Source organism: Lepidochelys olivacea, assembly GCF_965140295.1.
Source record: "Lepidochelys olivacea isolate rLepOli2 genome assembly, chromosome: 2".
Classification (NCBI taxonomy): Eukaryota; Metazoa; Chordata; order Testudines; family Cheloniidae; genus Lepidochelys; species Lepidochelys olivacea.
Genome location: NC_140412.1, coordinates 206,562,344 through 206,589,136, shown reverse-complemented (window position 1 = coordinate 206,589,136; position 26,793 = coordinate 206,562,344). Strand labels below are relative to the sequence as shown.

The window sequence follows — 26,793 nt, the reverse complement described above, 5'->3', positions numbered from 1 at the left end:
CCCTTACTGAACTAATTTCAAATGGCTGATTTAGAAGCTTGGTCAGGCCTTGTCTGGCTGCATGTTGTCCCAATTTCTGTATGTTCAGGTGCGTGACTCCAGCATTTGGGGAGACTGGGCGTGAGCACTGGAAACTCCCTAGAAGTATGTGGGTGGGGCGGCATTGGTGCCCGGACCGTGGCCCCACCCTCTTCTCTGTCTCAAGGCCGGCCACCGCTCAGCCTCCTCTCCCTGAGGCCTCGCTCATGCTCCACCTCCACTCTGCCACAGGCCCTGCTCCTACTCAGCCCGATCTCCCATCTGCACCTCTCTGCCACCTCCCCCAATGCCTCCCCCACCCACGCCTTTCCCCCCCTCTTCCCCGAGGCCTCCCGCACCTGCTGCTCATGCCTCTTTGCCCCCTCTCCAAGCCCACCCTCGTGCCTCTTCTCCCTCCCTCCCCCCGGCCTCTAGTAGAATACATTAAAAATCTGATTATTTCACTAGTCGATGGATTAAGTGGCTAACATTTTTCCAGATTCTAAGGATTTTCTTGGGGTGGGGGGAGGGGAAGCTTAGGTGACTTCAGAAAGTTAGATCCATGTTGTTTTCTCACAGCATTTTACCAATGGAAAATTTTCAATAAGACAAACCAGCAACAAGGAACATTTATATCCATTTTATTACACTCATCCTCAATTTCATGATTTTTCCAGATGGCAATATACTATAGTACATTCAAAACATTTCTGAAGCATTTGGCAAGGTAGTACATTTACACTGCATTTTAAGTTTTAATTTTGGAATCATTTGTCTTCCATCCTTCTCCAGAGATAAATCTGTCAATCATGTCCAATGATCTTTCAGGTTGGTCATAAGGTAAAATATGTCCTCCACCTCGAACAATTACCTTCAGGGTGCAAAGGAAGAACAGATTAGTAGTAAATCCTGAGCAACAAAAGTCAATTTTGCCAGCAGAAATTAATTAAAACTGGGTTCTCTCATGTACAGAGATCTTAGCGTGCATGCTGAGTCAGAAGGATGACTCTCTCACTCTAGTCAGTAAAATATAAACCAACATATCCAAAGTCATGTGATCTTAGACCAGTTAATAATAGGATCAAATAACTAACTATCAAGCCTAATTGGTAATCTTTGATATTTAGACAGGCCTAACATGGATACCATTTGCATCATACTTTGATTTAGATGCTCTGAGTCTCCACAGGGAAACTAGCAGCAGCATCACCATCATATTGTCTGTGATTTATATTGCCTAGTCAAATATTCATCCTGTTGGCAAATGTTGAAAAGAACAGCGCAAGTCTATATTGTATGATCTAATTTTGGAAACTGAATTTATTAGGAAACTTCAGGTCTTAAAATAGGGGCAATATTAGAATAATTCATTTTATCCAAACAGATGATAGATTATTTTCACGTTAGTTTATAGTCCTCTACTTTTTGATCTCATTAGACATCTTTCCCCTCTTGTGTATTCCAATTTTTGCTGAAATTCAGAAGGGAGCGTTAGCTAAATTAGCTAAATTAGCTACTTTACTCTGAATTGAATTATTCTCATATAATTGAAGTGTGAAACTGTTTATATGATTCTGTTTTTCAAAAGCATCTTGTGTTACAGTGCATTCCCAATTTTCCTGTGTTCAAATTTTAAGACATTCCTTTTTCAGTGTATGAAGCTTGTTCCAGTTCATGGAGTATTTCCTCTCTCCCTCAGCCCCTTCCTTATGACATGCTAAAAGTAAACAACTGTTTGACAACATCTTGAAGTCATTCCAAAGAAGATCTTTTACTGGCACCCACAATCTCAGTCTGTAGTAGTCAAACAGAAAGTAGTAATCAGGGTTCCGTCTTGGCCGTTATCTGACAAAACGACTTCTGTGCAGACATACAGCTGGACCGAGGACACCTAAATGAGTTATCTGTATGAGAAAATACAACCGTTGAGTTTAAAACATGTTTGGCAACTGGCAGCTGTTTTCTGGACTACATCTCAACAAAATATATAGCAGCTAAAGGTCACGGTCTCATATACGTTCCATTGTGCCCTTGCTGCCTCCACTGCACCACTAGTATGGCTAGAGGAAAAAGAACTGTCAGTATATCTATTAAGTCCTTCTCTTTCAAGTTCATCATCCTTTAGGTACAGAAATTTGCAGCATGGCTTCATAGAACCAGCACATATGGTTTGAATAAATATGCATATTAAATGTTGATTAACAATTACATTCATATTCCTTTTATCTCCAAAGGACCTCAGTGCACTTTAGAAGCCAGTTTAACATCAACTACACAGGGATCCGCCACTGAAATACAGCAACAGCTTAATAGCACTTTGCAACCCTAAAGATTAGCTCAACAAGAAGTGAAGAATACCACCCTTCCCCATTTGACAAAAATACCTTTGTAGTTTCAGACGTAAGCAGAAGGTAATGATCCAAATACAATTTTGGCCCATACAGCCCCCTCCTTTCAGGATAAGAGTCACATGCACTTTACAGACCACAAGTGGTCTTAAGACCTGTTTCACATTTCATTGGGAAGACTGCATCTCCAGTAGTTCAGGATCTCCCAACATCCTGCAGAAGCACTGTTCAATACTAATGAGAGGGCAGAATACTGTTGAATCAATAGGTGGCACTTCTTGCAGCACCTGGCCATGCCTGATATTTATTAAAGAACCAACAGGCCCAGTCCCTGCTTAATTTGAAAGATCTGACTGGAGCAAAAGCACAAGATGGCCTGGCTTGAAGCTTCTGAATTTTAGCGATTTGCCCATAGTGATTTCTGAAGCAGCCACTATGAGTAAAATTTTCAAAAACTGCCTAGTGACTTAGACTGCTAAGTACCTAAACTACTTTTGAAGACAGGATTAAGGGGCTTTTGAAAGTTTTACATTTACCTCAGACATGTACTACCCATTCATTTTTTTCAATTTTTACAAATTAAACCATAACAGCCCCCATACAATTTCATAATATACATTAACCACAACAGCTAGCAAAGGCACAGCAACAATTATGGAACATTAAGTAAGGTTAGCTCAGTGCAAGACTGCACACAGTTGCAGCATAATTAAATGCATCGCTAAGTACCAAATGGGGACTGAAAGATTCCGCAGCTTTCTATAAAGCGGTGAGGAAAGTTGTCTTTATAATCAGTTACTTTTACTGTTGCACTCTGCAAGGAAAGCAGAACCCACTAGGTTAAAAACAGTATCAAATGTCTCACTTACAGCCTGGAACGATAGCTCATTTTTAACCCACCCTATTGTGCTGCAGTCTCAGAACTCTGACACACTTCGTTCGATACCATATGCGCTGCAATTCTTCAGCGCACAATGGGAATTAAAAGCCTCTATCAATCTAGATTTTCAGCTTTAACTCTTAATAGTTTGGCTTTTTAAAAAACAATATTAATCTGTTTGGTCTATTCAGTTAAGCTAGTACAATTATTTCTTTGTATCTGATATTTTTAGGCCAGGATTCTACTTTATATAGGAACAGATTTAGTTTTGCATTTATTTATTTTTAAGAGAAGAAGTGATATAAGTACTGGAAAACTTCCAGTTTCTAGGAATTCTGACATTCACACCAGACAATATAAATTTAAGCATATTATTCTGTCACTGCTCCTCAAGCCTGACCAGGAAAGACCAGCCTTCCACAGGGTCATGAGAGAGAGTTCAGTCTTCATGCTAAACCAGTCCTGGGTCTTACCCAAGTAGGGACTGCCAGCTATGCCAAATTATTTAGGACATACATTATAAGACAATGTTAACTGAACAAAACCACAGCCAGTCAACCACCACATTCGTTTTACTTTGGCTTTTGGGTAGTTTAAATCCCAAGAGCTGCCAATGCTCTATCCCAGATAGCCTTCCGTTCCCTAATCCAATCACTACCATGACCAGAAGCTGCTAGCAGTGTCATGGAGGCCTGCAATGCTGTTCCAGATTTCTGTCTTAAACAAAGAACTGCAAAATCTTAAATCTCAAAACAAGAGCTGGTTCAGTAAAATGAATAAACAGCTGCATCTCCCCTCCCCCCTACTCTGCTTCAAAAAGAGATAAACACTGTTGGGGAAAGTAAACCAGCAGAGTTCACAGACTTCAGCTCTGACACTCTTTCAAGGAACAAAAGTAACAGTAGGATGCAGGGTCCTTGCTTACATTTACTGTGACCCAAACTTCCTTTTTGACCTCATTGTTATTAGTAAGGAGGACTGTGGCTGTAGGATGTCACTACACTGTCTGGATGCGGATGTTCAGGAATTCCAGTGAGGCTGACTTCTCAAGCATGAAGAAAGTTACTTTTCAAGTCAGGCTGGACTTGCATGCGTACTAGTAATATGGTTAAACAAACTCAATTTGTTCTGTTTATGTTTGTTAGAAGTAGTGATTTTTTTTAAAAAAAATCCTCACTCAATTGTAGTTTTATTCCTCTATTGTATTTGGGTGACTCAATTAACAGATAACCTGAATCATGACATTTTACATCTATACTGTTATCATGGGGTATAACTGCAGCTTGAGTAGACATACCCGAGCTAGCGTGAATCAATCTAGCTTGGATATTGGAGCAGCAAAGCTGAGCAGCACATACTTACTCATGGAGCTAGCCCATGCTAAATTACCCAGGGCTCTGGGTGGGTTTGTATAGTCCATGCTGATGTGTGCCCTGCTTTGGCTTCATTACTCACTGCTAGCTTAAAACTAGCCTCAGATACATCTAGTCGAGCTGCAATCACAGTTTGTGATTGTGGATAGAGATTCCTTGAGTGGAGAGTGCAACTTAGACGCAAACAGTTGCCACCTCCAGTACATATACACCCATCTTAGCACATAAAGTACAAGCACTGGTCGTCAAATTGTTCAGATTCTCTTTAAATCCAGCTACAACATGTGACCGACAACCTGCCATACTGAATTCCAAAGGCTGACTCCCTGCTGCGTAAACTGGTGTTCCTTGGTCCTTTATATTTACTTTCCATTAAAAGTGACCCCCCCCCCCCTTTTTTTTTTATAAATGGGACAACATAAAACGAGAGACTGATCTTCTTCCTATCTACTCCTGACTCCAATACCTTGGTGAAGTCCCCTCTGATTAAGCTTTCAGACGCTCCATATCAGCACCCCACCAGATCTGACAATCTTAGTTACTCTTCTCTGGCTGGACCTTTTCAGTACCTACAGCAAAACCTTGTTCTAGTAATGGTTGGTGCATTTGATTTGTTGGGGGGTTACAAAGCAGACCTCATGGGAGGGACAAGCAGTTGAAGGCTCAGGGAAGGAGCCAACTAGTATACTTTGCTCAGCTAAGGAATGGGTACCTCATCACAGTTCCTTGGGTTAGTGATATGCTGCCAAGAAGGCTTAATCAAGCCTCCTTAGTACTCATGAGGTTCTGCTGGCGAGTGCAGGTGTCCTCTTTCTCCCCTACCATACCTGTGCAACACAGAGTCAGATTTACCTTATATGTTCAAGGGGGGCAACCAAAATTCAGAGAGTAAGACTGAACGCTTCTGAAATATGGGTCTCCACAGAGCTCTGTTATTCTCACTAGCCTAATTTTTAAAATGGAGAAACACATTGTTTAGTGCACGTGCACATTTAGGGCAGTTTTTAGTAGGCTTATTTGATATATTTATTCTGTTCCCCAGAAAAATGTTTTAAAGAATTAAACTCATTGGTTTTCAATAGGGTAGTAAGTGTGCCCTGGGCTTCCAGAAGTCATGGAATCACTGGCTGAGCCTTGTAACTTGTTTGGGGATGGGGAAGAGGGAGAAGCCATTTCCAAAGTCCTCCTTACAGTCACCACTGGAAGTAATTCCAGGGCTCAGGAAGAGTGAAGACGGCAGACTTGTTTTGAAAGAAATTAAAAGGAAATGAGTTATCCTTTGATTTATTTCCCAGATTTTACCAACATCTGTAGTGACAAAATTAGTATCCTGGTTATCACTGTGATACAGAAATAAAAACCCTGTCCTCCAGAGACTCCCGTGTTAAAATGTCTTAATTGTTTTTGCTCCATTTTATTCTTTGCTACTTTCTTTGTTGGCTAGTAGCTAGTTAAATTTAGACAAGTGGTTCTTTGTGGCTTAGTCTAGGATATCAATAAGCATGTACAATTAAGCCAGTGAGGGAAGTACTGCAAAACAGATGTGAACAGCCCTAGACATAATGGGGTGGGTAATCTGCAGGAAGCACCAAGCAAAGAAAGCCAAATCTTTTCTTGCTTTTAGATCTCTGGCAAGGCAGCACAGCTGGCTAATAGTTGGTTTTTCAAGAAGCCCTGTGGCTTTTTGGTAATGCTCTGCAGTGTCATGCAGGAGACCAGCTGAATTCCTTATGTGGATTTATTTTTCCCTGGCTGGATTGTACTGCAGAAGCAGCATGCTCTGTGTTATCTGTATCTCAGACAGAACCTATATTGCAAGTGTGGCCAAACTGCACCTCTTTTACAGTTAAAAAGTCATGGAGCCCCCCCCATGCCTCCCCATTCTCTGCCTACCAGACTGGGGGCAGGGAGGGAGAAGAGCTCAGGGCTACTGCCCTGCAGTGGGACGGTAGGGCTAGGGGCTTCTCCCCTGCAGGGAAAGGGATCTTGGGGCTTTAGACACAGTGCTCCCTCCCCACAGGGCAGAAGCTGTAAGCTTCTCCTACACCCACCAGTCTGGTAGGCAGATAATGGACAATGTGGGAGGATTTGGGGGGCTCCAGGAAATATTTCAAGAGAATTTAAGCCCTGGTGAACCCGACAGTGTGAGAATGAGACTCTAAAAAGAGAAGCTCGCACATGTGCATTTCATCAGGAAACTGCATCATTTTGTATTCAGCCATTGTGCTGTGCAGACCTCATGAGTTCACGATTTTCCTGCATTCTGCAGAATACAAGCTGTGTTTACTGTTCGCAAGTCACATTTGACTAGTTTTAGATTTAAAGTGGTAATCCTACGTTAATTTCGTTGGATGACAATGACATCTTCAAATTGTAAGGAATGCAAATATAAAGAAGAAAACCAAAGTTTTAAGCCAGAACGGGAGGAAGATTTTGCATTCATTGCTAAAGGTAGCAAACCCTTGTGCCTTATCCACAATGCGCTGCTCACTCACTACAATACGAGCAACTTGAAACATCAATATGAAACGAATTACAATAATTTTGTCTAATTACTCTCCTGAATCAGAATTAAGGAAAAACAAGTTAACTGCACTAAAGTTATGCCTAAACAGTAAAACAGACACTACTTTCAACGTTCAGTAAGGATGTTGACACAACAACTAAAGCTAGTTATGTTGTGTCATGGAATATCGCTTGTGCTAAATGTTCATACTGTGATGGAGAATTTGTTAAGAAGAAATTTGCAGAAGTGGTTGCAATTTTAGATCCAAGTAACACAAAACTTCAATGACTAATAAAGAAAATTGCTATTTCACTCCACACTATGGAGAGGTGTATTTCCCAGATCAGAGCTGATGTTGCAAGCAAGAATTCTCTAGCATTCAGCCTAGCTGTCAACGAATCCACAGATATACAAGATAAACCACAAATAGCGACGTTTGCTATGTTTCTGTGGATGTAATTGTGAAAGAAGAAATGTTGGACTTAGTGGCACTAAAAGAAACAACCTGCAGTGTTGACGTAAAGAATGTACTTGACAAAGCATCAACAAATGCCAATGTACCACTGGATAAACTTGTCAGTGTTATAACAGCTGGAGCACCTACAATGGTGCGAAAAAAAAGTAGGCCTGATCAGACTACTGAAAAGTGATCCGAAATTTCCAGAGTTTCTCCCTGTTCATTGCATTACCCATCGTGAACATCTTGCAGGCAGACATTTCAAAATACGACAACATTATGAAAACGGTCCTAGAAATTGTCAATTTCATCCGTTCGAATGGGAAAACTCGTCGACAGTTCAAAACTTTTATCGAAGAGCTGGATCTTGAAGACAAACTTAATGATGTCTCTTTCTACTGTGAGGTGGTTATCAACCAGCAATGTCTTAAATAGGTTTGTGGGACTGTTGGAACCTATCAATGCTTTCTTTAAAGAAAAGAAAAAAAGTCCTATCCACAACTGGAAGATGAACAATGGATGCAGGATCTGATGGTTTTTCATTGATACTATGCATCATCTGTAAACTCTCAACTTGGCACTCCAAGGAAAGGATAAAATTATTTCTGACTTTACTCAGACAGTCTTTGGCTTCCAGAACAAGTTAAAGCTTCTGCAAAAAGATATAGTGTCAAGAGACTTCAACCACTTTCCTCATCTCAAGAGTAAGGTAAACACATTCCCTGAAATCGAGTAGAAGATCACAAACTTGAGGAATACAGAGAAATTACGAGGACTGCTTGATGACTTTCAGGCCAGGTTCGAAGATTTGCAGAAGTTGAGATCCTGCTTTGCCTTTCTTGTAAACCCATTTATTAGGATATAGATATTCAGGCCTGTCTGTAAAGGCCTATACTCTAAGAATTTAGGTGTATTCTTATCATTTGGCTAGTGATAGAGGTATAAAAGAAAGAATCAAAATCACTGTCTGCTGGTGTAAGGGCCTTCTCTTACTGTGACAGTCTGAGGCCCTGTTCTTAGGCTAAGGCCTTTGGCTAAGCAGCAGAGGCAGCCATAAGCTGGGAAGCAAACAGTCACATCCTCACATTCCAAACTATTCACACTGAAATAAGGTGCTATTAGGCTGTTAGGAATACAATCCTGTCCTGATAGTTCCTATCACCTCCAGAGAAAGGGAAGTGCCTAGAAAATGTAAAAGGAAACTTAGTTTGATAGCATCCTGTCTGGCAAGAATTCACTTATCAATAGCTGGGATGTGAAATCCTCACTTCTGTATTGTCTTGTCATTATAGTTCCCACTTTGCTGTTGTTTGTCTGTATAATCTCTGTCTGGTTCTGTGATTGTTCCTGTCTGCTGTATAATTAATTTTGCTGGGTGTAAACTAATTAAGGTGGTAGGATATAATTGGTTACATAATCATGTTACAATATGTTAGGATTGGTTAGTTAAATTTCAGGAAAATGATTGGTTAAGGTATAGCTAAGCAGAACTCAAGTTTTACTATATAATCTGTAGTCAATGAGGAAGTGACTGGGTGTGGGTGGGCATGTGGGTGTGTGAGATGGGAACAGGGAATGGGGGTAAGAAAATTGGAATCATGTTTTGCTAAAGGGGGAAATGGGAATGGGAGTAAGGAAGTTGGAATCATGTTTGGCTAAGGGTAGGAATGGGAACAGGGACACAGTGTAAGGCTCTGTGGTGTCAGAGCTGGGAAGGAGGATACTAAGGAAGGAAACTGGAATCATGCTTGCTGGAAGTTCACCCCAATAAACATCGAATTGTTTGCACCTTTGGACTTCGGGTATTGTTGCTCTCTGTTCATGTGAGAAGGACCAGGGAAGTAAGTGGGTGAAGGAATAAGCCCTCTAACACCATTCATAGTTGATGTGATCAAGAACAGCTGTCCAATTCCCCAAACTGTGGATACAGAACCATCTACTGTAGAAATGGAACTACTGGAACTCCAGGAGGACCAGGCTCTAAAGATGATGCAGAAATCAGAGTCTACAATCGAGTTCTGGAAGCAAGTGCCAGGAACAAAGTATCTTCAACTCAAGTAGACTAGCCTGCGACTCATTTCAATTTTCGGCACAACATACTGCTGTGCATCACTGCACTCTGTGGAGAAATTCATAATAATCAAAGCATTGTGCAATCCTTACAAATCGACATCTGACCAAGCTCCTCTGTACTGCCTTGACAACATATCTACTGGATTTCCAAAGACTTATGACTAGGATGTAGACCCACAAGTCCTCTAAGTCTAGCAGTAATTAACCATCATACATTAAGTCAGAGGTTAATATTTTAAAAAATGCATGGGTAAAGGTTGTCCCTGTCTTGCAGGCTCTCGAACTTCTGAAGATTATCGCATGCGGCTCGGAGGGTCAATAAGTTTGGCCACCACTGCTATAGTGCTTACTATGGATTGGCAAAGCTAGGCTTTGAAAAGAGACTTCCTCAGTCCTCAAACAGAAGGCTGGTAAACACATGGAAAATGAAGGCATTAACATCGGGGGAAACAAGAACACCACGAGTAAAAGGACGGGTGAGTAAAAACAGTACTACAAGGGAAGAGAATTTGCAAGTTTTGATTCTGGACCAATAAGGAAAGGTGAGAAGAGCATCTCAGCTCAGGTTCTCATGCCTGACATCCAGCTGCCACAAAAAAACCCAACAAGTAAAAATATAAAATATTAGTGAAGAATCCTATACTCCAAGATCCTTATTTATTGTCAGCTGGCCACTAACTCAATGAAAGATTAATATTTTAGCTAAGACTGTAAAACATTCCAGGTAGCATATTTTAGTTTGCTTTGATTCAAAATTCAAAGTCTACAGTGCCTTTTATTAACTCTTTGTTCTGTCACTCACCTCAAAATGCCATGGATCTTCCACACACTCAGTTAGCTAAAACAAGAACGTTTTCACAGCTATAGAAAAAAAAAGTATTGTGTTCTAATTTAAACGGCCACATCTCAGCCTGTACCTAATAGGAAAAGATGGAGTAATAGATCCAAGCACAGGACACTGTGGGTATGTCTGCACTGTGGAGGGGGGGGAAAAAAAAAAAAAAAGGACCTGCAGCAGAAAGTCTCAGAGCCTGGGTCAACTGACTCAGGCTTGCAGGGCTCATGCTATTGGCTAAAAATTGCAGTGTAGATGTTCAGGCTCGAGCTGGAAAGACCACCCACATTGCCAGGTTCTCTCTCTCTCTCAAAAAAAAAGAGTAGATTTATATAAATAAAGGAAAGGAAAGGAAATAAAGGAAAGGAAATAAGGGATGACAGATAATCAAAGTCACCATACCTCAAGGTCAATGGTATCAAAAGCAGCGTCTATTCTATGGCAACATTAATGGACACTCGCTATTGATATAAATACCATTTATATTTGAATCTTGCTGCTATTTTCAGCTGTGAAAAAAATAAAAAAGTTTAGCTGCTCTCTCTCTCTCACACACACACACACAAACACACAGTCTTCTTAGCTAATTTTAGAACAAGGGAATTCATGGCCGGCCAGTTTGACCCTTCCTCCCAGTAGGGGTCACTGCAGCAGTTCTCCACCCTACAAGTACTAAGTGCATACTATACATGTTATTACATAAGCTATTTGTTGTGGCTACACTTGTATTTTATAGATTAGTCATCAGCTGCATTGCTTGCATTCCAGTACAACCGACATCCCAGGAGCAGAATATTTCCTGATTATTGAGCCTATGATCATGGGAATCTGGAGTTTCTAAGGCTATGTCTACACTAGCACTTTTGTCAGTAAAACATATGTCGCTCACCCACCCTGACAGACATAAGTTACACCGAGAGACACGCTGGTGTGGACAGTGCTGTGTCAGCGGGAGATGCTCTCCCACCAACATAGCTACTGCCACTCATTGGGGGTAGTTTAATTACGCCAAGGGGAGAGCTTTGGAGATACTGGAGACCTTACAGCGGAGCAGCTGCAGCAGTACAACCGTGCTGCTGTAAGGTCTCTAGTGTAGACATGGCCTAAATAAATTGAGGGTTACCAAAAATTGTATTTGTGATTTAAATCCATCCACATTATACAGCAAACAAAAATCCTGTGTAGGCTTAATCTACTCATATGACAGTCTATCAATGAATTATAGTTGGGTAAATAATATATTTTACACAAATACTGGTTGACTTCTAAAATTAATTCATTTCACCCATGATCATACCCACTTTATCATCAAAAATATTTATGAGACAATAGTGCCTACATGCTCCAATCAAGATTGAGGCCTCATTGTGCTAAGAGCTCTACAAACATAAGATGACGTGGTTCTTGCTTGCAGCCTAAGGTAGTCGTTAGGTTGAGAGGGGGATACTTTGAAATATTTATTAAAAATGTGCACACTTTTTTGCATTAATTCCATGAACATTTCAGTGATCCTGCCAACCAGCAGAGTTATCTGTGAAAGTAGATTTCGATGCTAATTTTAGTATTTGCTTGCATGCTCACCCAACACAGAAACTGCAAAACTGTGAAACTGCAGCTAAGAAACAGCTAAAATAGAATATTCAGAATCAGTGAAAACTGAAATGAAAACTTTGGAAAATAAAAGAGTAAAAGACATTGCAACTTGCTTATACAGATTCCACAGATAGAAAGACTAAATTAATTAGTAAAACATGTTCACTGTGAATTATTCATTCAGCACTAATACTGTTGCACTTCATAGGGTGTTAAGAACAATGCACAATGTTGTGACACTCAATTTTAGGATAGCCCAAGAAGCCTCAACTATTGTCGGTCTTTGGTGACAGCACAATAGATAACAAAAAGGCAAGTTTCTACCCAGCAACATCTGTGCAATCTCTCAGAAATCAGTGGGCTTGCAGGTGGATAAGCAGAATTTAACCCAACAGAAGCGTACTGGATTTTGATTGGATTTATTTTTATTGATTAGATGTTTTTCTAAAAATATGCTCTAGTTCAAACAGGAATTAATTCAGGGAAGTTCTATAGTAGAAAGTCAAACTAGATGATCACAACCCTCTATGCTAGTCTTAAAAATCTGTGACTCTACAGATAAAGCTACAAATCATTTGTCACATTTGATTTTTACATTAAGAGGACAAATACTATTTTGTTTTGGTCATATGGGAGTCACTTCTTCTGTGAAATAGATTTCACAGACTGGAACAGGTCAATAGTGATATTTTAAAATTTAGTTCAAAAAGGGGGAGGATTAAGCTCACTGGTTTCTTATTTTAGGAAAGATATTTCTAGAATGGCTGATTCAATGTATATTGTATTACCTGAACAAAGAATTACATTGCTCAATTAGGGCCAGTCTAATTGCACTGTTTAGTACAGATAACAGAGTTTCTTATTAGTGGATTCATAAAATAAATGTATGCTGTACATTAGAGTTGAAAGAAAAAGTTACCTAAAACTAGAGTCTAATCAGTACCAAACATGTATACATCAATGTTCCATGTATGTGCACGGGCACAGATTTAAGAATAATCTATACCAAATATTCAAAGGGAATGCACAACGCAGATATTAAATCCAATCTGTCTGCAGTTTTTTTGCATGAAGAGTTGTCTCTGTGCCTGACATCAGGGACACAGATATACTAGTAACAGATATTATGGTTCACTGCCAATTAAAAAAAAAAATCAATACATCAATTTTGGGTTGAACAAATCAGTTTGTTTCAATTTCAAGCTTAACATTTTTGAACATTTTAAAAATAAAACTGAAGGAAATTTCTAAATGAAAAAAGTCATATGGAACAGTAAATTGAAATATTTCATTTCAAAAAAGTTGAAAGAAAGCATTTTGACTTTTTAGAATTTTGCTTTCTTCCACCCCTCCCAACATGAGCAATTAGGCAAAGCAGACATGAATTTGCAACACATTTCAGTGTTGCTGAACCTCCATTTTCTTCCTCAAAAAGAGTTTTGTCCAAAAAAATTTCACCTAGCTCTAATCAGGAACCTAGTTCAGTTGCTCTTCATGGCAGGAGCCAAGTGTTGTCTGCAGTTTAACAATTACCATAACAAAGCCAAGTTTTTCTTCCTGAGAACTAGCTGTTCTTAATTATCCCAAATCTACTTAGTAGTTTCTTTCTTCCATCAAAAACAACCTCCCTTTCTTTGCATGTTTACTGATACTGCTTACCGCAAAACAGCTACAGCAATCTATAAAATCCTCACAAGGACCCCCAGATTCAGTAACATGCTTAAGCAAAAGTTGATCGAGTACAATGGGTCATAAGACTTAAGTACTTTGCTGAATTGAGGCCAAATACTTTTAAGTCATATCAAACAGTCTGTTCCGTTAGTAGAACTCTTGCATTTGTAATTATTCTGATTAAATAATTTTTCCTGTAGGACTTGGATAAAACCGAGGGTACTGGCTCGGATTTTATCCAAGTTCTGACCAACAGACATTTTAATCTCGAGGGGAAAATTATTGGCAAATACACTAAGGACTTGTGAAGTTTTGCCTAGACAATGGAGATACAGGGCAGGAAGCTGGGATGTAAATTGTCCATCTGGATAATGATGTTCCCTCTGAAATGGTTACAAATGGTTACACTAGGACTCTTAATTTTTTTTTAAATGATTGAACAGAGTCAACTATACATTTTCCAGGTATAGTTGTACAATTCCCACAGACTGAAAAAGGGCCTTAGCATGGGTGTTGCTTCTGTGGTAAGCTATTAAAATTTAGATTTAGATTAAAAGCATTGTTACCATTTTATTTTTACATTTATCTACATCTAGAAACACATCATCAGGAGATAAAATTGCAACTATTCCCAATCTCCGCTGTGTCCTCGATTGGGATTGCCATGAGATTCCTGTAGTCGGTCTTTAAAATACTATAAAAAAGTAGACCCTGAAGAGGTGTGCAGATTCATCAAATGTGATCAGATTCATATTCTTACATATATATCAGTGGGTTCCAGCACCCAATATGAATGTTAAGGGAAGTTATTTGTTCTGCCCCAAACACCACACCACAATGTGCTGATCTCACATCTTCATTGACTTAAAGCTTTGGTGTTTGGTGAAACCTACATAAGTTTTCTCTGAGAGAACTACAAGAGGGAAGCTAATTTATGAAGTCTCTTGTTCTTAGATCTTCATCCCCTCCTTTTCCTTGTCCAGGACCATACTAAAAAAAAAAAAAAATGCACCAGTTTAACTAGATTTAGTTAATCTATTTTAAAATCTAGTTAAACTGGTGTAAACACCTAGACGTATACACATTTAAGATAAATTGATTAAGCAACTAGTTTAAATTGGTAAGTCTTAAAATTAGTCTCTTTAAATTAAGGGATTCCATTAGTTTAAATCAGATACATTTTAAAAAATATAGTTAGTTAAACTGGTGTGTTTTCCTCCCTTCTAATTAATAGAAAGGATTTACACTGGAGTCTAACATACTGTAGTTTAAGTTAAGAATCAGAGAGCTTGGCAGAAAATAAGGTTTCATTTTTGGCACAGACACATGCTTCTGTTTTATGCGACTAATACCAAAGAGAAGGTCCATCATGATTATAGTCCATTTTTTCCATTACCACACACTTGTTATATATAGAGTCTACAGATCCAAGTTCCACAGAGAATGCTTTTGTTACTGCAGAACAATTCTATTTTATAGTTCAGCAGTAAGAGTAGAGGATCTCTGCCAAAGTTTTAAAATCACCTAAATAAAATGCAAAGACCTGGATACAGAGTTTAAACACCTCTTACTTATCACAAACACATGTGATTCTCATTTCTTTCACTGCATATTATGCAATGTTAGAATATCTTTTAATCCTAGATTTATTTGATATTCCTGGGAAGAGCAAATCATGTGCTGAAGTTTGCCAAAGGCCTTTGATTTTGGCAATAAGCTACCTTTAAGTGCCCCTTTCTCCTTTAATTATGGTCTAAATTAGAAGAGACTTTCAGCACATTGGCCTTTCCGAAAAAATACTTTACATCAGGGAGCCTGGCAAAACACTCAAGACAGGGTCAGACACACACACACACACACACAAAAAAGAGTACAGAAAGGAGAACAGAAGGCATTCTAAGGCCTAATCTACAGAAGTGTATTGTGTCAAATACCATTTGTTCCAGCTAAAACACATCCACACACAAAAGCAATTCCCAGATAGTTTAAAAATGTGTTAGATGCCATTTGGGGTAGACTAAACTTCAGCAGAACTAAATACCATTTCATCCTGAAGTATTTCAGTGCTAGCGTGCACGCACACTGGCTGAACAGTTCATCTAGTCCTCCTACTGCTGTTCCACATCTGTGGCCTTTCAAAATCTCCCACAATGCCACTAGTGTTACTTGTGGAACAGTGCTAGCATGAACATAGGGCAAACCTACAAGTCTCCTTAACACAATTCAGCATGCGTAAGAGTGTGCCACTCTGGAGTGCCCCCTGCTGGCTATAGGTAGCTCTGCAGTGTCTTGCGTTAGCTTCCCCTTCTGCTTAGGGTCCATTAAAAAGCCCACACCATCCAGATATTCAAAACAAACCCCATTTCTGGGGATCAATTTATTAAATCCTGCACAAAGTCTTTCAAAAGCTCCAGTCTTCCCACAATTTCAAAATGGGCCCTGTCTTCCTGCTTTCCTAGTGTTTCTTGCCTGGAGTTTGACATTCTCTGCATTCTCCACAGATCTCCTTCCTGCTGGTGTCTTTACCCCTCTGACTCAGGGCCCTGGAGGAGCCTTCTTACTCCCTTCAATGTCTGAGTGCATCTGCCGTCCCACCTGCAACACCTTCTCTCTCCAGGAATGTCTACACTTCAATAAAACATCCACGGTTGGCCCATACCTGCAGACTTGGTCTTGCAAGGTCATAAAATTTCAGGACAGACATCCAGGCTCAGGCTGAAGCCCAGGCATTAAGATCCTCACCCCCTAACAGGGTCCCAGAGCCTGAGCCCAGACATCTACCTAGGTTGGTATTGTAGTTTTAAGAATGCTTGATAAAAAGATCTTGTAGGTGTTTGTCTCTGTCTGAGTGATTGAAACAAATATGGTTGTATCTTAGGGCTTGGCTGTAGACAATGGATCGTGTGGTGTGTCCTGGATGGAAGTTAGAGGTATGTAGGTAAGGATAACGGGTCAGTAGGTTTCCAGTGTAGGATGGTGTTTATGTGACCATCACTTATTTGCACTGTAGTATTCAAGAACTGGATCTCTTGTGTGGACTGGTCCAGACTGAGGTTGGTGGTGGGGTGGAAACTGTTGAAATCCAGGTGGAATTCTTCAAGGGCCTCCTTCCTGTGGGTCCATATAATGAAGATCTGGATATGAGAGCCGATGGATTCCTTCACCAAGTAGTTGATGAACTGACATGAGGGGATGCCATTTTAGATTTGGTTTTGGTGAGCAGTGAGGACCTCATAGAAGAAATGATTATAGGGGACAACCTTGGTTCGAGTGATCATGAGCTAATTCAGTTCAAACTAAATGGAAGTATAAACAAAAATAGATCTGTGACTAGGGTTTTTGATTTCAAAAAGGCTAACTTTAAAAAATTAAGGAAATTAGTTAGGGAAGTGGATTGGACCGAAAAACTTGTGGATCTAAAGGTGGAGGAGGCCTGGAATTACTTCAAGTCAAAGCTGCAGAAACTATCAGAAGCCTGAATCCCAAGAAAGGGGAAAAAAATCATAGGCAGGAGTTGTAGACCAAGCTGGATGAGCAAGCATCTCAGAGAGGTGATTAAGAAAAAGCAGAAAGCCTACAAGGGAGGGATTAGCAAGGAAAGCTACCTTACTGAGGTCAGAACATGTACGGATTAAGTGAGAAAGGCCAAAAGCCATGTAGAGTTGGACCTTGCAAAGGGAATGAAAAGCAATAGTAAAAGGTTCTATAGCCATATAAATAAGAAAACAAAGAAAGAAGAAGCGGGACTGCTTAACACTGAGGATGGAGTGGAGGTTAAGGATACCTAGGCATGGCCCAATATCTAAACAAATACTTTGCCTCAGTCTTTAATGAGGCTAATGAGGAGCTTAGGGATAATGGTAGGATGACAAATGGGAGGTAGATATTATCACATCTGAGGTAGCCAAACTCGAACAGCTTAATGGGACTAAAACGGGGGGCCCAGATAATCTTCATCCAAGAATATTAAAGGAACTTGCACATGAAATTGCAAGCCTGTTAGCAAGAATTTTTAACCAATCTGTAAACTCAGGGGTTGTACCGTATGACTGGAGAATTGCTAACATAGTTCCTATTTTTAAGAAAGGTAAAAAAAGCGATTCAGGTAACTACAGGCCTGTTAGTTTGACATCTGTAGTATGCAAGGTCTTGGAAAAATATTTGAAGGAGAAAGTAGTTAAGGACATTGAGATCAATGGTAATTGGGACAAAATACAACATGGCTTTACAAAAGGTAGACCGTGTCAAACCAACCTGATCTCCTTCTTTGAGAAGGTAACAGATTGTTTAGACAAAGGGAATGCGGTAGATCTAATTTACCTCGATTTCAGTAAGGCATTTGATACGGTTCCACGTGCAGAATTATTAGCTAAATTGGAAAAGATGGGTCAAATATGAAAATTGAAAGGTGGATAAGGAACTGGTTAAAGGGGAGACTACAGCGGGTCACACTGAAAGGTGACCTGTCAGACTGGAAGGAGGTTACCAGTGGAGTTCCTCAAGGATCAGTTTTGGGACCAATCTTTTTATATTACTGACCTTGGCACAAAAAGCAGGAATGTGCTAATAAAGTTTGCGGATGACACAAAGCTGGGAGGTATTGCCAATACAGAGAAGGACCGGGATATCATACAGGAAGATCTGGATGACCTTGTAAACTGGAGTAATAGTAGTAAGATGAAATTTAATAGTGAAAAGTGCAAGGTCATGCATTTAGGGATTAATAACAAGAATTTCTGTTATAAACTGGGGACACATTACTTGGAAGTAACAGAGGAGAAGGACCTCGGAGTATTGGTTGATCACAGGATGACTGTGAGCTGCCAATGTAATATGGCTGTGAAAAAAGCTAATGCGGTCTTGGGATCAGGCAAGGTAATTCCAGGAGAGATAAGGAGGTGTTAGTACCATTATACAAGGCACTGGTGAGACCTCATCTGGAATAGTGTGTTCAGTTCTGGTCTCCCATGTTTAAGAAGGATGAATTCAAACTGGAACAGGTACAGAGAAGGGCTACTAGGATGATCCGAAGAATGGAAAACCTGTTTTATGAAAGGAGACTCAATGAGCTCGGCTTGTTTAGCCTAACTAAAAGAAGGCTGAGAGGAGATATGATTGCTATTTATGAATATATCAGAGGGATAAATACCATGGAGGGAGAAGAATTATTTAAGCTCAGTACCAATGTGGACACAAGAACAAATGGATATAAACTGGCCATCAGGAAGTTTAGACTTGAAATTAGATGAAGGTTTCTAACCATCAGAGGAGTGAAGTTCTGGAACAGCCTTCCAAGGGAAGCAGTGTGGGCAAACGACATGTCTGGCTTCAAGACAAAGCTTGATTAAGTTTATGGAGGAGATGATATGATGGGATAGCCTAATTTTGACAATTAATTGATCTTCGACTACTAGTGGTAGATATGCCCAATGGCCTGTGATGGGAAATTAGATGGGGTGGGATCTGAGTTACGACAGAGAATTATTTCCTGGGTGTCTGGCTGGTGAGTCTTGCCAACATGCTCAGGGTTTCGCTGATCACCATATTTGGGGTTGGGAAGGAATTTTCCCCCAGGGCAGATTGGCAGAGGCCCTGGGGTTTTTTCACCTTCCTCTGCAGCGTGGGGCAGGGGTCACTTGCTGGAGGATTCTCTGCACCTTGAAGTCTTTAAACCACGATTTGAGGACTTCAATAGCTCAGACATAAGTTAGGGGTTTGTTACAGGAGTTGGTGGGTGAGATTCTGTGGCCTGCGTCGTGCAGGAGGTCAGCCTAGACTATCATAATGGTCCCTTCTGACCTTAAAGTCTATGATTCTAGGATTCTGTGAATGTATATCAAGTAGAGGAGGGGCATTAGGGGATGAGAGCTGAGGAAGCGTTGCTCTAAGTCGGCCATAAAAATGTTGGCATATTGTGGGTATTCACACCGCCTCATCAGTTATTGGGAGTGGACCACATCCACCCTGACTGAATTGACCTCATCAACACTGGTTCTCCACTTGTAAGGTAACTTCCTTCTCTTCATGTGCCAGTATATTTATGCGTGTATCTGTAATTTTCACTCCATGCATCTGAAGAAGTGGGTTTTTTAACCTACGAAAGCTTATGCCCAAACAAATGTTAGTCTTTAAGGTGCCATTGGACTCCTCATTGTTTTTATGGAAACACTGATCAGCTGTTCTCTGCTCTATGTGAAATGAAATGTAGATATCAATACTTCTTACTGGACAGGATCAACAAAAAACATGTAATTGAAAAGGCACTTTTATTGGCAGCTACAATGAAAGTGGGAGGAGAACAAGAGCACAGGTATGCTGAGAAGCCTGCAGGGCTGCTGCACATGCTGTACTTTGTCCCGGGGAAAGACAGTTTTCAGAAGAAAAACATATAGCAAATTCAAACTGAATCATTAACAAATATGTGGGATGTCTGTGTTCTCCAGGGCCATCATTTTTACGGATGACCCTCTGAATGGGATCCTTGAAGTTGCTGATGAAATTATTCTTGGCTCTAATTATAGCATGAGTATGAGTGTGTGTCCCCAATAGTAGCATTGGGGGGGGGGCGAGGGCAGGGGAGAGAGAGTGTGAGTGTGTTCTGGTTCTTTTCGTTTTAACTGTTTCTTGTTCAGGCAGAAGAGATTCAAGTCAAATTCATTCTAAATAAGTTTCTTTTCCTAATAAGACCAAGAAGTTACTAAAAATAATTGAGAGAACAATTGAAGTATGAAAGATGAGTGTAAGAGACTCTACAAAAAGCTACTTCAAGTATTATTTAGGAGAATACATTTATTTTCTTACACTCCAACAATCTCAAACCCATGTCTGTCCCTACCTCAAGATACCACTTCAGGGTTTATAGTCTTTCTGGTGAGATTACTAACAACGTATCATTTGTGATGGTACCAGGAAGAACAGAAGCTGCCAACTAGTTCCACAGGCTTGACTTTGCTTATAAATATTCTTTATATATCAGGACATTATTTGAGCATTTTGCCAACTTCAATATTACCCAAAGTGGTCTTGGACGCTCATATTTCATAGCTATACTTCAGAGCTAGTATGTGCTCATATACTGGCAAATTTCCAATTTTGAAAAGCAAACAACAACAAAATCCACTACAAAGGAGTGTTGGCAATTGTCACCAACATCCAGGGTCCAATCCCTGATGCCTGTGATCTCCAATTACCTGCAAGAGTTAGCCACATTGCTATATAATGGTATAACATATAATGGTAAAATATTATATAGTTAGAGCTATAGTTTGGCCAACTCACTTTTTAATGAAGGTCATGGGATGTCATGTTTGAAAAGCAAAAACTAACTACAGATATGCTTTAAACATGGTATCTGGTTCCATTTTTAGTGCTGTGATAACAGTTTTGAACATAGGAGATACCATAAAGGACCCAAACCAACCTTTGTAAACATAACTTGGGTCTCCATCTTTAAATACTTTTTCAAAGTGTGGCCTAAGCACATGCCTAAACTTTAAGTATGCAAACAGTCCCAATGAAGTACCTTTCCGAATTGGGGCCTTAAAGAAGTTTTTAACCTGAGAGTAGGGGCAAGCAATCATTGTTTCTTATGGGACTCAAGCTGTCACTGAAGGTCTGTTGGTTTGGTCCTTTGTGTTGCTGTAGTGTCATCGCTGAGCTCTTGCTTTCTATCAACTTCCTAGGCAGCCCCTGGGTCTAGTTGGGGGATGTATGAGATTTTAGCTCTCCATAGTATTACTTACTGTGCTTCTAAAAACCAAACTCCAAAAAATTAATGTAACACCATAAAAAATTGCTCTTCATGCAGAAAGTTACTGAAGCATCAATGACAAAAACTTCAAAACAAACATGCCAGTTTATTTTTTCCTGGCCTTTCCACTTTTCATTTCAGCCAGATCGCTGCACATGTACAGACTTATCTATCAAAAAATTGACCATACAATGTATCCTTCTTTAGGATAAGTAAGTAGAGTTAATTTATTCATGCCTGAATACTGATGATATCATAGCAGAATTTTTGGAAGCTGTCTCAATCTATTGCTAACTTTGCACACTAAACAGCTAAACTCCCACGATCTGTCGCACACCATCTACCAGTCTCCTTGTGGGTCCTCCCCTACTACCATGACCTGCCACCAATCTTTCCATGATAATTTGCTCAAGGTTATTTCCATCTTAATGCATGGATATGACCAAAGTACATATGTTTGTACCTGTTGATTTCTGAAAACAGAGTCCACTTCTCTCCAATAATATTTCTAACATAAGCTTTATCTCCTGGTTGGAAAAGAAGATGCAGAAGATCCTATGCTAGCACCACATCTCAAAGGCTTTGATTTTCTTCTTGTCAGTAGCATTAATTTCCTAGGAGTCACATCCATAGGAGTCATTATGGAAAAAAATATGCTTTTTAAAATCAGTCAAACCTTCATGCATTTTGAGATGCCACAGTTTTTCCACCCTTTTGTAAGGGAGGCCATGGCTGAGCAAGACAGCCCAAGTCTTCTTCCGATTTCTTTGGAGTAGCTTCTTTGGTTGGATGTGTATGATCCCAGATAACTAAGTTCACCTACTGCTTCTACAGCTTAACTGTTAATCGTCATGTCTGCTTGCATCCTGTTGTTACTGATTGTGTCAATGTAAAATACATTTCATTTTTGCCACACATTCAGGAATAGTCCACATTCCTCACTAACAGTTTTTAGAGACTCCAGCATTTGTTGAATTGCATTGATGGCTGCAGTAAAGAGTGTCATACCATCAGCACATCTGAGATTGGTTAAGAAGTGTCCACCCATGGAAATCCCAGCTCCTTCTACTTTATCCAAATCTTCCAGGGCTTGTATCTTAATACATTTTGCATACATGTTGAAAAGACTTGGGGCAGAATGCACACTTGTGTCACACCCAGTGAAAAACCACTCACCATCACTTAATTCTGTTTGCACTGTGGGTCTGTTGACAGTAGAGACTGAACTCTGCATGTTTACTAGTATCCTCCACAGATGGTCATGTCAAACATTTGGAAGTAGTCAATGAAACACAATCAGTAGGTGATTATACTTGTGGTGGTGATAGTTCTGCTTCATTCAATCCCGAATTACGTAGAGCGGCACTTTATTTGCATTCAGTATCAGGAAACTGGTAGAATTGCTGCACTCTGTTATATCCCATTTGTTTGGCAACGGCAAAAATATTCCCTTTGTCCAGTGGTCCGGCCAATGTCTAGTCATCTATATGTCACTGCAAATTTTCCACAAGATCAATATCATAGTCACCAATCACTTTTAGCAATCCTACGGGTACTTTATGTACCCCTGGTGCTTTCCCAGGCTACATTTTCATAATAGCACGCCCTATTTCCTCTTACAGGATTGATGCTCTGGCTCTGTACTCCTGTATCACAAGTGGCTCTGATGAGGCATGCAGATTGGCACAATCTCTATCTGCATTTAATATCACCTTCAGTAAGAACTCTGCCTTCATGGTCTTTTATTATGCTTGGTTGCAGGGAAAACTTTTTTAGTAAGAAGTCTGACCACTGTGAACATACCTTCTGTATTATTACCCTCTGTAATTTTCAAGTTCCTTGAATTTTGCCCTGACGCATTCACTCGTCTAGTCTGCTTTTGAATCTGTCTGCTCAATACCTTGTATTCTCTCCTACATTCTTTAGTCTCCAAGCCACTCTCTTTCACTCTGTATTGTTTCTTTGACAGCTCAAAACACCTTCTCTGTTAACCATGGTGCACTCAGTCCAACCCTGACTTTTCAAAATGTGTGCTTTGGTACCTTTAAGCATGATAGCTTTCATTTGATTCCAAAGTTCATTCACATTGTTTTCCTCTTTCACTTATGACAATGACTCAATCTTGATCGGAACAGAAGTCATGTAGTTTTTGGTGATTTTGGACAGGTCCAGATGTTGTGGACCTGCTGAACATCTTATATTTTTAAATTGCAATTTTAGGTTTCAGGGCTTCAGGATAATAGTTGATAACCTAACCTGCAGTCTGTACTTGGACAAGTGTTTATTCATTGCACACAATCTCCAGCATCCCTGTATCATTACATAGTCCATTTGGTTATTGGTCATGCTGTCAGATGATGTAAATATACATCTAAGATGTTGGGTAAGATTGTGTTTGTAATGACCAGATGATTAGAACAGCAGAATTCAACTAAACACCTTTTTCTCTCATTTTGTAAATCCAGACCATTGTTTCCCATTACTTCTTCATGAGCGCTTGCAGCTCCAACTTTCAGGTTCAGGTCTCCAAATACAAGGATGAGGTCTTTGCTTGGTGTTTTAATGAGTCTCTCTTCAAACTGTTCATAGAACTCAACTGTGGTGGCGTGAGCTGCTTTCACAGGGGCATAAACCTGTATGATCTACTTATTAATTAGGTTTACTTGAAGGTGAATCGTAATGATTCTATCTCCGATTGGATTATATCCAAACACACACTTTGATCTCTCCTTGGATAAGATACATGCAACCCTATTTTTTCCTCACGGTCTTGGATCCTGAGTAGTACACCACATACCCACCCATTTCCATGAAACAAACTCTACCATTCCATCACAGCTTTCAGATTCCACATACATCAATCTTACATATTTCCAATTCACTGGTCACAAGGACAACCTTCCCTTCATACAGACTCCTCACATTCCATGTTCTTACTGTGATGATTCATTTATGAAGGTTCAGATCATTCTTTTCCTTGGTGCAATTATCAGGCACCGTACTCCTCAAAGGATTTGGTGCAGCACCATTATAACTGCAACCACCACTCTTACTGGCTGGAACTTCCTCCCCCGTATAATTTGTTATGCCTTCAGGTCTGTGTGGTGGGGTGGTCTCACTGTCCAGCGCCACACGTGGATCATGTTACCTTTGTTCTTCCATGATAGTTCTCATCAGAAAAAAATAGAGAGGGTGGTTTCTTGTTGCCTTCCCACCAGTTTGTGGTTGCCATTGGTTCAACTGTGGTTTAACTCTTCCACCTTTCAATAACATTTCCTCCATCTGGGGTGCCACTATCCTCCTAAAATGCTCATTCATCCAAAGTCATTGGCACTTCCCGAGGCTGTCAATCACAGGTGGTATCATCTACTACCATTATAGTAGCAGGCTACTGTACAACCTGACCTGAAGGAACCTAAATATATAAGATAATATCCTCAGCATAGACAACAACTGCTTATATAGAGTCCGTGTCTCAAGAGCTTCCTTTCTTTACCTGATAGAATTCACCAGCTTGGCGCACATAACCAGCTACCTCTTTGTCAAGGGGATGGATCCTCCATATAAGTCTTTCAGCATTTTTGTATTCTTCCACTTTGCTCCATGGCACAGTACGTAGAAAGCGTTCCGTCAGTGGAGCTGCTACTATGATATCAAGCTGCCCATTGTATAACAGAACCTGGAAGACGACAAAGCAGTCAATATTAAATAAACTGTAAAGCTCAGTTAAACAAAATTTAGCTCCACAGTAACCTTTAGCTTCAGCACAATTAGGCCCTGGGTGGCCACATGAACCTCTGGAGTGGAGTAGTCTGAAATTTCAAAGACACAAACATGACTTAAAGCCATCTTTGTCTCCCACAACTGGCCTCTGCATGTGATTTCTGGGCTGCTCAGAATTTCAGCCATGTTCTCTCTCTCTTTCTCCAGGAGGAGATCAACCACCACCACCAACATTGCAGTACCCATACTATGCCCAAAAGACCTGAGAAATCCAGATATTGCAAGATTTGTTTTCACACAACTGTCTCAATAGTCTTCTAAGAGTCAATCAAAACTGAGGGCTCTCGGCTCCTGAAGATAGCATGTTATTTGACTATGAATAGTTATATCTGCGATATGTGCATTTTTATTACTGAAAGCCAATGCAAAAGCTCAATCTATGATTGAAGTTTAGAAAAAGTAGATAGTCCAAGGCAGCCAGGGATTTAGCATTCTCAAAACTGTAGTTGAATCAGGACTTCTATAATGGCTGGTAGGATTTTTATTACTCACTTCTGTGGAAACAACAGAGTGGTAACAGTGATTAAGAAATACCACATCAGACATTTCTGTGATGCACTTTAACACCTCTATTCAGGCAAAAAGGTATAATTTTCACAAGAATAGCAAAGAAGTATGGTATAAATATAGTGGTATATAAATAAAATCAGGATGAGAACTTAAGTTAAAATATATGTTTAGTTTAAGATTTAGTGTTTCCTTAAAAATACTGCTTACATAAAAAGTTTGACATATTAATAAATGCCATTAACCCTTTGACATTGGGCCTGAGCATATGCAGAAAGTGGATCATGATGGGAGCACTACTAACCACAAAGCAACAAACTACACATAGATAGGTGTTCAAACCAGTGGATGTCTTCTGACTCTCTCTGATGGGGCAAAGTTTTTTTGTGGGGGAGGGTGACACATGAGACAATATCCCAGGCAAACCTTATGGAATTAAATTAAACCTTACTTAATTACATTTAATATCCATGTAGTCCATTGTATTGGAATGCAAATGTTTTTGTACCATTGTGGGACTTCTTTAGGAGGAGGAAGGATTAATGCAATCTCTAGGAGACAATGTGAACTTCAAAAGACTGTGCGCTAAACAATGTTTGATCTTTTGGGAAAATACGTAAAGTAGAATTCCTAGGAAGTACGGGGTAGAACTGGATTGCAAACCCCCCAAATACAAACAACTTTTGAAGCTTTGCCCTGAGGTGGGGGACCATTTGTCTGCTGATCACTGGTTACCAGAGGACAGTTCAATTACCAAATCTGGATTCTCCGGGGACCAACAGACTAGAAAGGACTTTTGAATAAATACCCTGAGTTTTAAGATGACTCAGGGCCTTCTTCCTGATCCAGCAAATGGACAGGACCTTTGGTCCATGGAGGGCCCCAATCCTTAAGGAAAGGTTGGAAGCTCTTGGCCTACTGAAGCCCCATAGGACTGTGTGCTGGTTCTAAGCTGAGGCTGTTATGAACTTGTGACCATAGAAGAGACCTTCTTTGTGG

General features: G+C 40.0%; 1 protein-coding gene across 3 annotated transcripts in view; it reads right to left on the bottom strand.

Moving 5' to 3' along the window:
- Positions 1 to 643: 643 nt before the first annotated feature.
- The window catches only part of CPVL (carboxypeptidase vitellogenic like), a 95,192-nt gene continuing 69,042 nt past the window's right edge, over positions 644 to 26,793 (bottom strand). For all 3 annotated transcript variants that reach the window (XM_084621344.1, XM_084621345.1, XM_084621346.1), the window contains exons 13-14: positions 25,001 to 25,183; positions 644 to 889 (exon numbers count right to left, since the gene is read on the bottom strand). In XM_084621344.1, coding sequence (XP_084477470.1) covers positions 767 to 889; positions 25,001 to 25,183 — 306 coding nt within the window. In that variant the 3' untranslated portion in view covers positions 644 to 766. The remainder of the gene's footprint in view (positions 890 to 25,000; positions 25,184 to 26,793) is intronic.